General features: G+C 38.6%; 1 protein-coding gene across 3 annotated transcripts in view; it reads right to left on the reverse strand.

Annotated features, from left to right (window-relative positions):
• Window positions 1-12,275, reverse strand: part of TBC1D4 (TBC1 domain family member 4) — a 208,820-nt gene that overhangs the window by 90,282 nt on the left and 106,263 nt on the right. Inside the window, exon 1 of one of the 3 annotated variants that reach the window (XM_073014393.1) lies at window positions 5,218-5,415. The exons of the other annotated variants lie outside the window; for them this stretch is intronic. Coding sequence (XP_072870494.1) covers window positions 5,218-5,400 — 183 coding nt within the window. The 5' untranslated portion in view covers window positions 5,401-5,415. Of the gene's footprint in view, window positions 1-5,217; window positions 5,416-12,275 lie in introns of those variants that run through there. 3 annotated transcript variants of the gene reach the window in all.

Genomic DNA, 12,275 nt, shown 5'->3' on the forward strand with positions numbered 1-12,275 from the left:
AGATGACATGCTTGGGAAGAAGGCAGATGACAAAGGAGCAGGCAAGCACCGTCACTTTCCAATTCCCTTTCAAAACCAAAGTCAACTGGGGCATGGTGGCTCACACCTATAATCCCAGTACTTTGTGGAGGCAGAGGCAGGAGAACTGCTTGAAACCAGGAGTTCAAGACCAGCCTGGGAAACATAGGGAGACCCTGTCTCTACAAAAACTTTAAACCAGGAAGGAGTTGTGGCACATGCCTGTAGCCCCAGCTACTTAGGAAGCTGAGGTGGGAGGATCACTTGAGCTTGGGAGGTCGAGGCTGCAGTGAACAGTGATCACATTACACCGCTGCATTATAGCCTGGGTGACAGAGTGAGACCCTGTCTTTCACTATACACACACACACACACAAAATCAAAATTATTATTTTTAAAAGGAAGCAGTCCATAGCTTCACATATTAGAAAAGTACACATCATGCAGTTAGAGGGTTTCCACTTAAAGCCTGGGTCCAGTATCTATGTTTATCTACAGAAAAGACACAATAGCCCCTAGGTCTCAGGTTTTTCATATGCAAAATGGAACTCACAATGCTTATCTGATGGGCAACCTAAGAAAAATGAATTAAATGTGAAAATACACCTGACACAGTGCTGCGACAATGAAAGCATTTAATAACATTTAAATCAAAATATAATTCCAATGTGTGCTACGTAACAGGACGAAATAAGTAACAGGCTATGGCTAAATCAAATTCCCTGTCTTCATGAAATTTAAATTGGGGTGGGGAGACAGGGAAGAAAAAAAATAATAAACAAGAGAAGTAAAATATAAGGGATTTTAGTGAACATTTCCAAGGAAAAAAACAATGCAGGGAAGGGGGAAATTTGGAAAGATATAAAATTTTGAGGAAAATAGTTGCAATTTTAGAGAAAGGACTCTATAAGATATGAGTAGACATCTGAAGTCAGCAAGGTCATGAGCAATACAAATATCAGAGGGAGGAATGTTCTGGGCAGACAGAACATCAAGTACTAAGATCCTGAAGCACAAATTTTCCTGGTGTGTTCAGGGAACTGTGAGGAACTGCCATGGCTGGATGGGAGTGAGTGAGCATGTGATTATGGGAGAGGCAGTTGTGGGAGATGTGGGAGATCTAAATCCTGCAGGGCCTTGAAAGGACTTTGGCTTCTACTCTTGGTGAGACAGAAACCCCTGTTTTCTAGTGCAGTGCTCAGTGTGGAAATGACATGATCTAAGTTGCTTTCAAAGGAACCCTCTGGCTACTGTGTGGAAAATGGACAAACGTAATGGGCAGGTGTCCACTGCACTCATCCAGGGTGAGTCATTGGTGGTTCACAGAGAAGCGACAACAAGGGAAGTGGTTAGGCAGCAGCCAGCTTCTGGATATAACTTTAAAGGTACAGACAGGATGATATGTTGATGAATCCAATGTGAGGGCTAGGAGAAGGAGAGGAGGCAAGGATGACATCACGGTTTAGGGCCACAGGAATTAGAAAAAAATGGAGCGACAGTAGGACAGACTGAAGGTGGGTGATGGCTTAAGGGATCAGGAGCTTCGTTTTGGACACATTAATTTTGAGAAGCTTATAGACATTCAAGGTGAGATGTCAGTAGGCAGTTAATTATATGTGTCTGGAACTCAGGGGACAGATCAGGGCTGAGACAGAAAATTGGAAGTTATTAGCATCTAGATGGTATTTAAAGCCATGAGATTAGATGGGTTTATCAAGAGAGTGAGTATAGAAGACAGAGAGAGAGACAGAGACAGAGACACAGAGAGCTAGGCAGAGAGAAAGAGGTGGGTATCTCCAGGACCTAGCGTTAAGGTCACAGTGCTTATAGTTTAAAAGATGGAGAGGCTGGGCGTGGTGACTCATGCCTGTAATCTCAGCACTTTGGGAGGCTGAGGCGGGCAGATCACGAGGTCAGGAGTTCGAGACCAGCCTGACCAACATGGTGAAACCCCATCTAAAAATATAAAAAAATTAGCCAGGCATGGTGGCGCGCGCCTGTAATCCCAGTTACTCAGGAGGCTGAGGCAGGAGAATTGCTTGAACCTGGGAGGTGGAGGCTGCAGTGAGCTGAGATCGTGCCACTGCACTCCAGCCTGGGCAACAGAGCATGACTCTGTCTCAAAAAAAAAAAAAAAAAAAAAAAAAAAAAGAAAAGAAAAGAAAAGAAAAAGAAAGATGGAGAAATATGAATGAAAGAAAATACAGCAAGAGCCAGGTGTAAAACCAGGAGAGAATGGCATCCTGAAGCCAAGTAAGAAAGGTTTCCAAAAGAAGAGAATAATCAACATGAGCTCATAGGTGACTCTGGCAAGAAAATTTGTGGGAGCTAACGACAAAAGTCTTAATGGAGTAGGTTCAAAAGTGGGTTCTCTCTTGAAAGAAATGGAAGAAATGACAGCTTCCAATAGAGAATACCTAATCCTGAAGGGGAAATCAATGATCTCAAGAAAGAGGGCAGAATTACTGGAGCAATGTCCTTAAGTAGACAAGAGGGGACAGAATCTAGGCCCAAGGAAGAGGTTGAACTGAACTGGCAGTTTGAAAGGGAAAGGCAGAATAGAAAGGCACAGGTGCAGGCAGATGGGTGATGGGAGTTTACAGAATTTCTCCTCTGCTTTAATTTTCTCTGTAAAATAGCAAGCTTGCTCATTAGCTAAGATGAGGATGGGGAAGAAGATCTAACAGAATATTGAGCATCGACATAAAATTTAATTCTAGGCTGTTTATTAACCAAGTTGTGAGGTGAAGGCATCATTAGGACCCTCAAGCTACTCTTCCTGTGTTCTCTAAATTGCTAAATGTGAACCCGACATAGCATCAAGTATTTTAGGTAAAACTCAGGAATCAGCTACTAATTAGAAGAGAGGTTTGCCCACATGAAATGAACTCATGTAGGTAAAACCGTTTTCTCTGCCATTAGGATGAGACTGGGAGCTATCCTATAAAAGTAGTATTTGTATAAGGAATAAATTTTGAAAAAAGTTTGCATGTGTTTACGCAAAACTACTCTATTCTGTACATTCCCAAAATAAGAATAACATACTATGATTTTAAAATATTTGTGTCACTTATGAAAAATAACCCTGTATTTCTTTTCTTAGATATGGATATTTCTATGGACATGATTTCTAAAATGGTGAAATAAGAAACAAAGTCATCAAAACAAGAAAGTAAAGCATCTCATAAACATGTAATCAAGAAAGTTAATATTCCATTTTCTAGGGGTATTTAAGAGACACACCTGAAACATTGTTCTTTATTTCTGAGATCCATGTTTTTGAATACAGCATATCCCTCTACCCAACTGCACAGCATTTCCAGTGTGAGATCAGTCTACTATCTATTTATTCAACAAGATGCTCTCTATTTATCAAATCAGTCCTATTATGTAAGGCTCACTTTTTTTTTTTTTTTTTGAGACTGAGTCTCGCTCTGTCACCCAGGCTCAAGTGCAGTGTCATGATCTCAGCGCACTGCAGGCCTCCACCTCCCAGGTTCAAGTGATTCTCCTGCCTCAGCCTCCCGAGTAGCTGGAATTACAGGCACCCGCCACGATACCCGGCTAATTTTTGTATTTTTAGTAGAAACAGAGTTTCACCATGTTGGCCAGGCTGGTCTCAAACTCCTGACCTCAAGTGATCCGCCTGCCTCGGCCTCCGAAAGTGCTGGGATTACAGGCCTGAGCCTCCCAGCCTGGCCCTAAGGTTCATTTTTGTAAAAGCATAGTTCAATACTACTTGTACTTGCTCCAAGAAACACTAGAGGGAGCTTTCCCACAAAGACTAAATAAAAAAAAAAATTTTTTTTTAAAGGTTCTCACAATACTGAGAAAAAAAAATGTTCCCATTGTTTATAAAATATTAATACTACTGCTCTCATCTTAGGCCCATAAAAAGTAAATCAACTAGAACTTTAGTTGATTAGACAAGTTTGGCAATAAAATAAGTTAATAAAATAAAGTTAGACTGAAAAAATTTGAATACAGCAAAATCAGGACTTTCGACGACATTTAATTTGCTAGATAGTTTAAAGCAGGACACAATAAATATAGTAAGAAACATACATCTTGGTCCTTCATCATGAAATAGGAAGTATAATGTCTTCTAAACAAAATCCTAAAACTGAATATTTAATAGGTAGTTTTAACTTATGAAATGTCTGAGTTCATGAGAAGAGAAGGTTTTAAGCAAGGCTTAATTGTGCAATGAAATGGGCCTTGGAAAAGGAGGCAAAGGAGCGACGGCTCAGCCCAGAGGGATCTGGACATGACAAACTCTAGCTGAGATCAGTAGATAAAGCTGTAATATTATCAGGAAACAAAAAATGCCACACATTTCTCAGAAACTTATTTTTGTCCTGTCCTTCCATATTACTTCAGATATTTATACCATCATAACAGACTATTCACCTTGCAGATGAAAATAATATGACATTCTTGGGCTTTTATTCAAAGACTTCAGGTCCTTATAAACATTGTCATTAACTGCTAAAGGGGCGTATACCTCCCTTCTTCAAAGAAGAAAAATCCTAACCGCAGGCCACCCCGGGATAAAAATGGAAACACACATTCACCTGTCTCCAAAATCAGGCTGGAAGGAAAGGCAACAGCAAGCAACCGGATGCTAATCTCTGACCCAGACTTGCATTTTTCGTGGGTGAAGGAAAAGCACCAGTCTCCCCACATAGTAACCATTCATATTGGAGTTCTAAATGCACAACCTCCAACCCTCAGGGTAGAGATGAACTCCTCCAAACAACACGGGTCATCATGGAGTGTGCCTGCTGTGGCTGCTCCTGGGGAATGAAAAATTACCCTATGACATCTTGCAGCAAGATTGCCTTTCTGGCCTTGGTTCCTTCTTCCTGTCTGGGACTCTAGTGAACATCATCTGCAAAACGTTCTGATCACAAAAGGCATTCTCAGAGCTGACACTGGCTGTAGAAAGGTATGCTTCTTTGTTCATTGAATATCAAATGCTCCCTTCCCTCCCCTTCTCTTGCATGGGCTGGCAAAACAATACCAAGAGAAAGTGTATGATGGTTTACGTGAACCAAACAACACAACTTTCTTTTCATCTTTGATTGCAGAAAAGAATAAAAAGCTTGAGACTTTCAGCATCCTGGAGAAAGAATATGATTCATCTATGCACCTCGCATATATCTGACTAGAAATTAGATTAATAAATAAAATACTTACACACGCAATACACCTCGATTTTTGAAGCCTCTGAAATGTCACCATATTGTTTGAACGCCACCTGGAAGCAGTCGCTGTGTCATGACTAGCTTTTGCCCAGCCCATGCCAGGCCCTGCCCACTCTCCGAATGCATGCCCTGTCGACAGAGATGTCCTCTCTCCCTCAACAGAACTCAATCGCATGACACCAGGACCTTTCAATTAATTTATCTTCCATCATTTGTTAATATTTCAAGTACATTCTGGAAACTCAGTATCCTAAAGCCCTTTCAAAAGAATTTTTACTTCTCAAATTTTATGTATGTCAAACATACATAAAATTTTAACTCCTTAAATGTCAAATTTTAACTCCTTAGAGAAGCTCTCACCTTAGAATTTTAAGTAGAATTTGTGACACTAAGTATTTTTCAGGGCGTAATAGCCTTAATTCTTTAATATCCAAAACACCTCCCTAGGTCTACATTAAAAAGATTAATGATTACAGCAATGCTTCCATTATAATCAATGAGACTGAAGATCAAAGAAAACAAGTAAATCTGTTCAGTGGTTCCCAATAATTAGCCTGTATAATGTGACAATAGGGCCTGAAATCATTTTCATCAAAATTCCCAAACAAAGGATTTATCTGAGCTGCAGTCTTGCCAAATTTCACAACTTCAAAGTCAGAAACCAAATTCAAAGCAAACTCGCAGCCCTCATTTTTTTTCACACATGGACTGCTTTCAAGAAAGACTAAGATGATCCCAACTGTAAATCATTTATAAATGATGTATCAGCTATAATAGACACTGTTTTGTCAAAATAGCACCCACTTCATTTAGAACAAATGGTTTCAGTGGATGCTGCCAATCCTTGCACCCTCCCCCAGGTCCAATCTTCCCATCCACCTGCCTCCAAAGTAACCACAATAAACTGTAGGTAATTCAAGCTGGTCCAGTGACAGGTAAACGGGTGAAACTGGCATTTGACCCAAGCCAGGTCAATGTGAGTTGTTCCCTAATATTTTTCCAACAGAAGACAAGACACAGCTGTTTCCCATCTGAAGTCTCAAGTATTAAGGAAATTAGTCTAATACCATTCTCTTTCACTGCAGAGAGCCAGTCTGCAGTAACAAAATAAAACCAAGAGGAAAATGAAATTAGATCCAAATTGTGGAGAGAAAGAGTCCAGGTGGGTTCCAGTCCCTGGCTGTGAACATCCTTGGAGGTGTGGTGAATAGCTCTTGGGTCTCCTCCAATTCTGGGGACCACTTCAGGGTCCTTTCACACAGGTGATAGTTTTCACCCTTGCCTCTAAGAGTTCTAACCAGTACACAAGTCTAGGAGAATATATATTAACAAAGTAGTTAAAGAATCAGTTAAAGTTATACATAACCTGTTGAACCCAATCGTTGGGATTGGGTTCATCTGCAATGACTGAAACCCAAAATAGCAATTGATTACACAAAACAGAAGTTTGTTTTCCTGTCACATGAAACATGAAAGTGTAGTTAGTGTTTTGGGGCTGTTTTGGTACTTCATTGCTTGTCATTAAATATCAAAGGTGCAGGTGCCTTCTATCTTGTTTCTCTATCTTAGGGGCCTCAACTCCATGGTTCAAAATAGTTGCAACTGTATTCCAGGGAGCAGGATACAAAGAAGGAATTAATAATAAGAAAAAGAGAAAGAGGGTGTCCCCCCACTCCCCCCCACCCCACACACACACACATACATAATGGATACTCTCTTAAGGAAGGTTTCTTAAGCAAGCTGCCACAAAACAAATCTACTTACACCCCAGTGGCCAGAACCAGAGGCACTCCTAGCAACAAGAGAAGCTAAGAAGCGTGGTCTTGACTCTACATAGCCATTTACCTAGTTCAAAATTCCGTTACTAAAGAAGAAGGGAGAACAGACATCAGGAACAACCTGTATTCTTTTCATAATGATCAATGATGCATTCGAGACAAGGGAACACAATCAGAGCTCTTCAACAAAGAAAAGCTGGGGCTAGATGCAAGTCAAAATATTTAAGTTATATAATGCTTCTAAAAAGAAAGAACTCAAGTCAAAGTTCCAGAGATATGTCCTTAATAAAAGTGAGGCTGAACTCGGTGTTTCAAAACTTTCTGAAGCTGAAAAAAAAAAAACAAAAAACAAAAAACAGAAATCTTATGATCAACCTTCAAAGACTGTCGTAGGACTATTCCTCTTCACCCAAAGATAACAAGGCACATCTGATGGTAATATCATTAAGCTACATCTACAGACATAATGAAATTTATAAATATCTTTTCGAAATAGGACCATGTTCTTCTGGTGACTTTTTTTTTTTTTTTTTTTGAGATGGAGTCTCACTCTGTCACCCAGGCTGGAGTGCAATGGTGCGATCTAGGCTCACTGCAACCTCTGCCTCCCGGGCTCAAGCAATTCTCCTGCCTCAGCCTTCTAAGTAGCTGGGATTACAGGCAGGTGCCACCACGTCTGCCTAATTTTTGTATTTTTAATAGAGACGACATGGGGTTTCACCTTGTTGGCAGGCTGGTCTCGAACTCCTGACCTCAGGTGATCTGCCAGCCTCAGTCTCCCAAAGTTCTGGGATTACAGGCATATGCCACTGCACCTGACCTTCTTGTGACTTTTAAGTAAACTTTTACATTTCTATAGAGACCGTAATAGGGCAATAATCCACAAATAACCATCTAAAACTTACTTCAACCAGTAATATGCTTCCGCATGTATTATTCTGGTACAGTCACAAAGCAATGTGATTAATCAATAACTATAATATAAATTAAATTTCTTACTTTCATTTCAGCTTAGGAAATATAGATCAATGCATTCCAATAGGCCAAACACAGAGAACAGCATCATGTGTGTAAGCAGTACTTATCCTGTCACAAAAATTTACTGAGCCACTGAGGGTTAACTGTGTTGTTTATAACTTTTCATTTTAATCATTTGGAGCATGTACATACATCTCTGTCTTCATAAACAGTATATATTAGGCATAATATAAATTTTTCTGTCTGATTCAACGTGTGAACATCTTGTCTTCAGCGCAACACAAGATTCTCTAGTTCCTAGCCAGCTGCTAAATAAATATCGAAAACTGTTGGCACAGTAGAATGGAGAACTTTAAACTTCTAACAGTGAGGCCATTAAATGGCAAATAGGCCCCAGATTGTATCCGGGAAACATACCTTTTTATGAAAGCTGGAGCTCTACGTGAATGATAGCTATGACCATCTGCTACTTTTGAGACTTTGTTCTCCAAAACTATAGAATGAAGAGGTCTGATATACAAATTATTTTCTGATTCCCTACTAACACCATTCACCATTCTTGTTTCTAGAAAATGTCTCAGAAATTGTCTTTAATGCAGGTTTCAAAATGGCCCTGAAAGTCAATGGGAACAAAAGGGCCCAGATGCAACAATTATGTGATGCAAATACCACTGCACTATCCCATGGACACTACAACCATACCTCAAACACAAATGAGCAAAAACAAGACATTCGGTTACTCTACTAACTATTCAAGTATGAGTTCACTGATAAAGACCAACCCAAAACTATATATTATATATAATATAGATAAATATTCTGATTGGTCTTTTAAATATATATATCATATATATATTTTCTGATTGGTCTTTATCAGTATGTGTGTGTGTATCTATCTCTCTCTCTCTCTCTCTCTCTCTCTCTCTCTCTCTTAAACTGGGATCTTTCTGTATACCTATCTATCTACATATCTATCATAAACCAGGCCTGATAGAGTTCACCGGGGAATCTTTGCTACAATGGATATATAAAAGTAGCATGCAATTATATATTAATGGCATGCAAAATATAGTTCTAATTGCTACAAACTGTTTATTGCCTTAAGTTTCTCTTTCAAATATGAACATGATTTGGGAGTTTCATATCTTTAAAGTTTCAAAGCCATAAATTACAATTATTGTAATATGTTAAAGAGTAGTACATTAGTACTATGGCTATATGTGGCATTTTGTTAGTGTAATATCCATCAGCATGATTTTATTCCTTATCTTTTGTATCTTCACCTGTTTTCCACACATACCAGCTTATGTAATAAACGCACATCAATATATTTTAAAGTTCGATTTTACTAAAAGTTGGTTTAAATTATTGAAAATTCTTCAAATGCATATTAAATCTATATTAATAACTAGAAACTTTTTAAATGTTTTGTTTTAAAATGATCAGCTTTTGAAAAAATACAAAAATCACCTAGTCATTCTTTTTTTGTTGTTGTTGTTGAATGCCTACTTTATATACATTAATTAACCTCATTGTATATATTACATTTTTTAATTTTTATTTTTTTATTTTTTATTATTATACTTTGAGTTCTAGGGTACATGTGCATAACGTGCAGGTTTGTTACATATGTATACTTGTGCCACGTTGGTGCGCTGCAGCCATCAACTCGTCAGCACCCATCAACTTGTCATTTACGTCAGGTATAACTCCCAGTGCAATCCCTCCCCCCTCCCCCCTCCCCATGATAGGCCCCGGTGTGTGATGTTCCCCTTCCCAAGTCCAAGTGATCTCATTGTTCAGTTCCCACCTATGAGTGAGAACATGCGGTGTTTGGTTTTCTGTTCTTGTGATAGTTTATGTTGCTTCCTTTGATCTTTAGATTTTCATAAAATTCCATGGTTAGAAAAAGGAAGCAAACGAAGATCACTGAAATGAGAGAAAACATTAAATGGTGGAACAGATTTGTGGTCGGTGGCCATCAGTGATACAGAGAAATTTGGGCATGACAATAGAATTTTTTTCTTTTATTAACTAAAAAGATAAACAAATACCTAGCTCTCTTTCAGTGTAGGAGTTAGCGTAATGATGAAGGGAAAAAGTTGATCACAATAATAGCTGCGTAGGAATGAGGACCTATCCTAAAACTTTTACATTCAATAATTCTTATTCTCACAACTATCCAAGATAGGGCCCATTACTCCCACTGTGAAAATAAATTGGTCTAACTTCTCAATTTTTCTAAACTTCTAAATGTGCTCTAAGAAATTATCTATTAAAAAATAATAAACTGGAAAACTGATGATCAGAGAGGCCATGAAGTGTTTGTTTCAAGTTTAGAAGATTTGCATCGAATACATATGCAGCTGAAGAAAATAAACAGGTTTTTAATAGAACTTAGAATCTAGAATTTCGACAATAATTTCCAAAGCTTCATATTTAAGCTTCTGCAAAACTTTCAACATTTCCAGTATGGCAGCATTATAACTATTGATGCCAGTTGGGTAAATTTATTATTTAACAAGTCTTACTTTCTATTTTCAGGTACAAAATGAACTAATTTATGTTTTGAGCACATTAAAAAAATAGTATATAAACATCTCAATCACATAACATCATGACTGAATTTAACATCAGAAACTTCTACAAAGATCTTCTATAAATTGCTATATAATAAACAAGAAAATTAAAATCCAGAGAACCAACTGACTAGCTCAAAATCACAAAGCTAAATTATTACTTGATTTACACAAATGTGAGGTTTTATACATACATACACACACACATGCACACACACACACAGCTTTTCAAGATATATCTATTTAAAGAAAGTAAATCTCTAGTGTTCAATGAGATCAATATGGTAAATGTCAAATATCATCAAAATGTATGACAGTATATTCATTTGTGTTACTGTCTTTTTAAAGTCTGCCAACCTCACTAGATTTCAAAGAACATGACAGCAGGAAAATATATATTTTGTTCACCACTAAATACCCCATGTCTATCACAATGACTAACATGAGTTCAATACTCAATAAATATTTGATGACTGAATAAATGCTTTAAGAATCCAACAGCCTCTTCCGAAACATGGAATCTCATAAACCAAAATGTCTATTTGACGTGCATCTATTACAAACATAGAATGGACCAAGATATTGAGCAAAGACTAAGCACTGTTAAAATATTTGATGGTTAATTGACATCAGAAGTCCTTGAGGCCTTAAATAGCCTCATGTCAGAAAATGATTATCAGTCTCAAAGAGAGCCGTTTCACTCCCCTGAGTCAGCTAAAACTCCAAGTTTTAGTTGATAAAAATCAACTAAACAACACATTTACCATTATTGATAAAATTAAGATACCTAAAAGAAAGCTAGTATTGAAGTATATCAGTTTTGCGCATCTGACTCTTTTTTTTTTTTTTTTTTTTTTTGAGAAAGAGGCTTGCTCTGTTGCCCAGGCTGGAGTGCAGTGGCACGGTCTTGGCTCATTGCAACCTCTGCCATCCAGATTCAAGCGATTCTCATGCCTCAACTTCCGAAGTGGCCCAGCTTATCAAGTATTTTTAGTAGAGACAGGGTTTCACCGTGTTGGTCAGGCAGGTCTCGAACTCCTGGCCTCAAGTGATCCACTCGCCTCGGCCTCCCAAAGTGCTGGGATTACAGGTGTGAGCCACTGCACCTAGCCTCATCTGACTCTTCTAGTAAGAGGCAGACACGCCTGTAATCCCAGCACTTTGGGAGGCCAAGGCACATGGATCACCTGAGGTCAGGAGTTCGAGACCAACCTCACCCATATGGTGAAACCCCCATCTCTACTAAAAATACAAAAAATTAGCCAGGCGTGGTGGCTGGCACCTGTAATCCCAGCTACTTGGGAGGCTGAGGCAAGAGAATCGCTTGAACCCAGGAGGTGGATGTTGCAGTGAGCTGAGATCACGCCATTGCATTCAAGCCTGGGCCTGAGTGCGAAACTCCATCTCAAAAAAAAAAAAAAAAAAAAAAGAGGCAGACACTTTTTAATCTGTCTCTGGAATAGTAATGAACTAGGTAAGATTTTTTTTTTAATCTTCAAGGTATGAAACACTGAATTTACAATCAATCAGTCCCTATTTCCTTCATTCCACCTTCTCGGCATTTTATGTTCCCACACATTAACTCTATCTACACTATGTGAGGAAGTGAAAAAAGGAAGAAAATTCACACCTTCTTATTCTTTATCATGGTTTCCACACGACCACCTCCTATGGGAGTCCTGACAAAGCTAGCCTAATGCAGTCCCCATAATTTC

This window comes from Chlorocebus sabaeus, chromosome 3, assembly GCF_047675955.1.
Source record: "Chlorocebus sabaeus isolate Y175 chromosome 3, mChlSab1.0.hap1, whole genome shotgun sequence".
Lineage (NCBI taxonomy): Eukaryota > Metazoa > Chordata > Mammalia > Primates > Cercopithecidae > Chlorocebus > Chlorocebus sabaeus.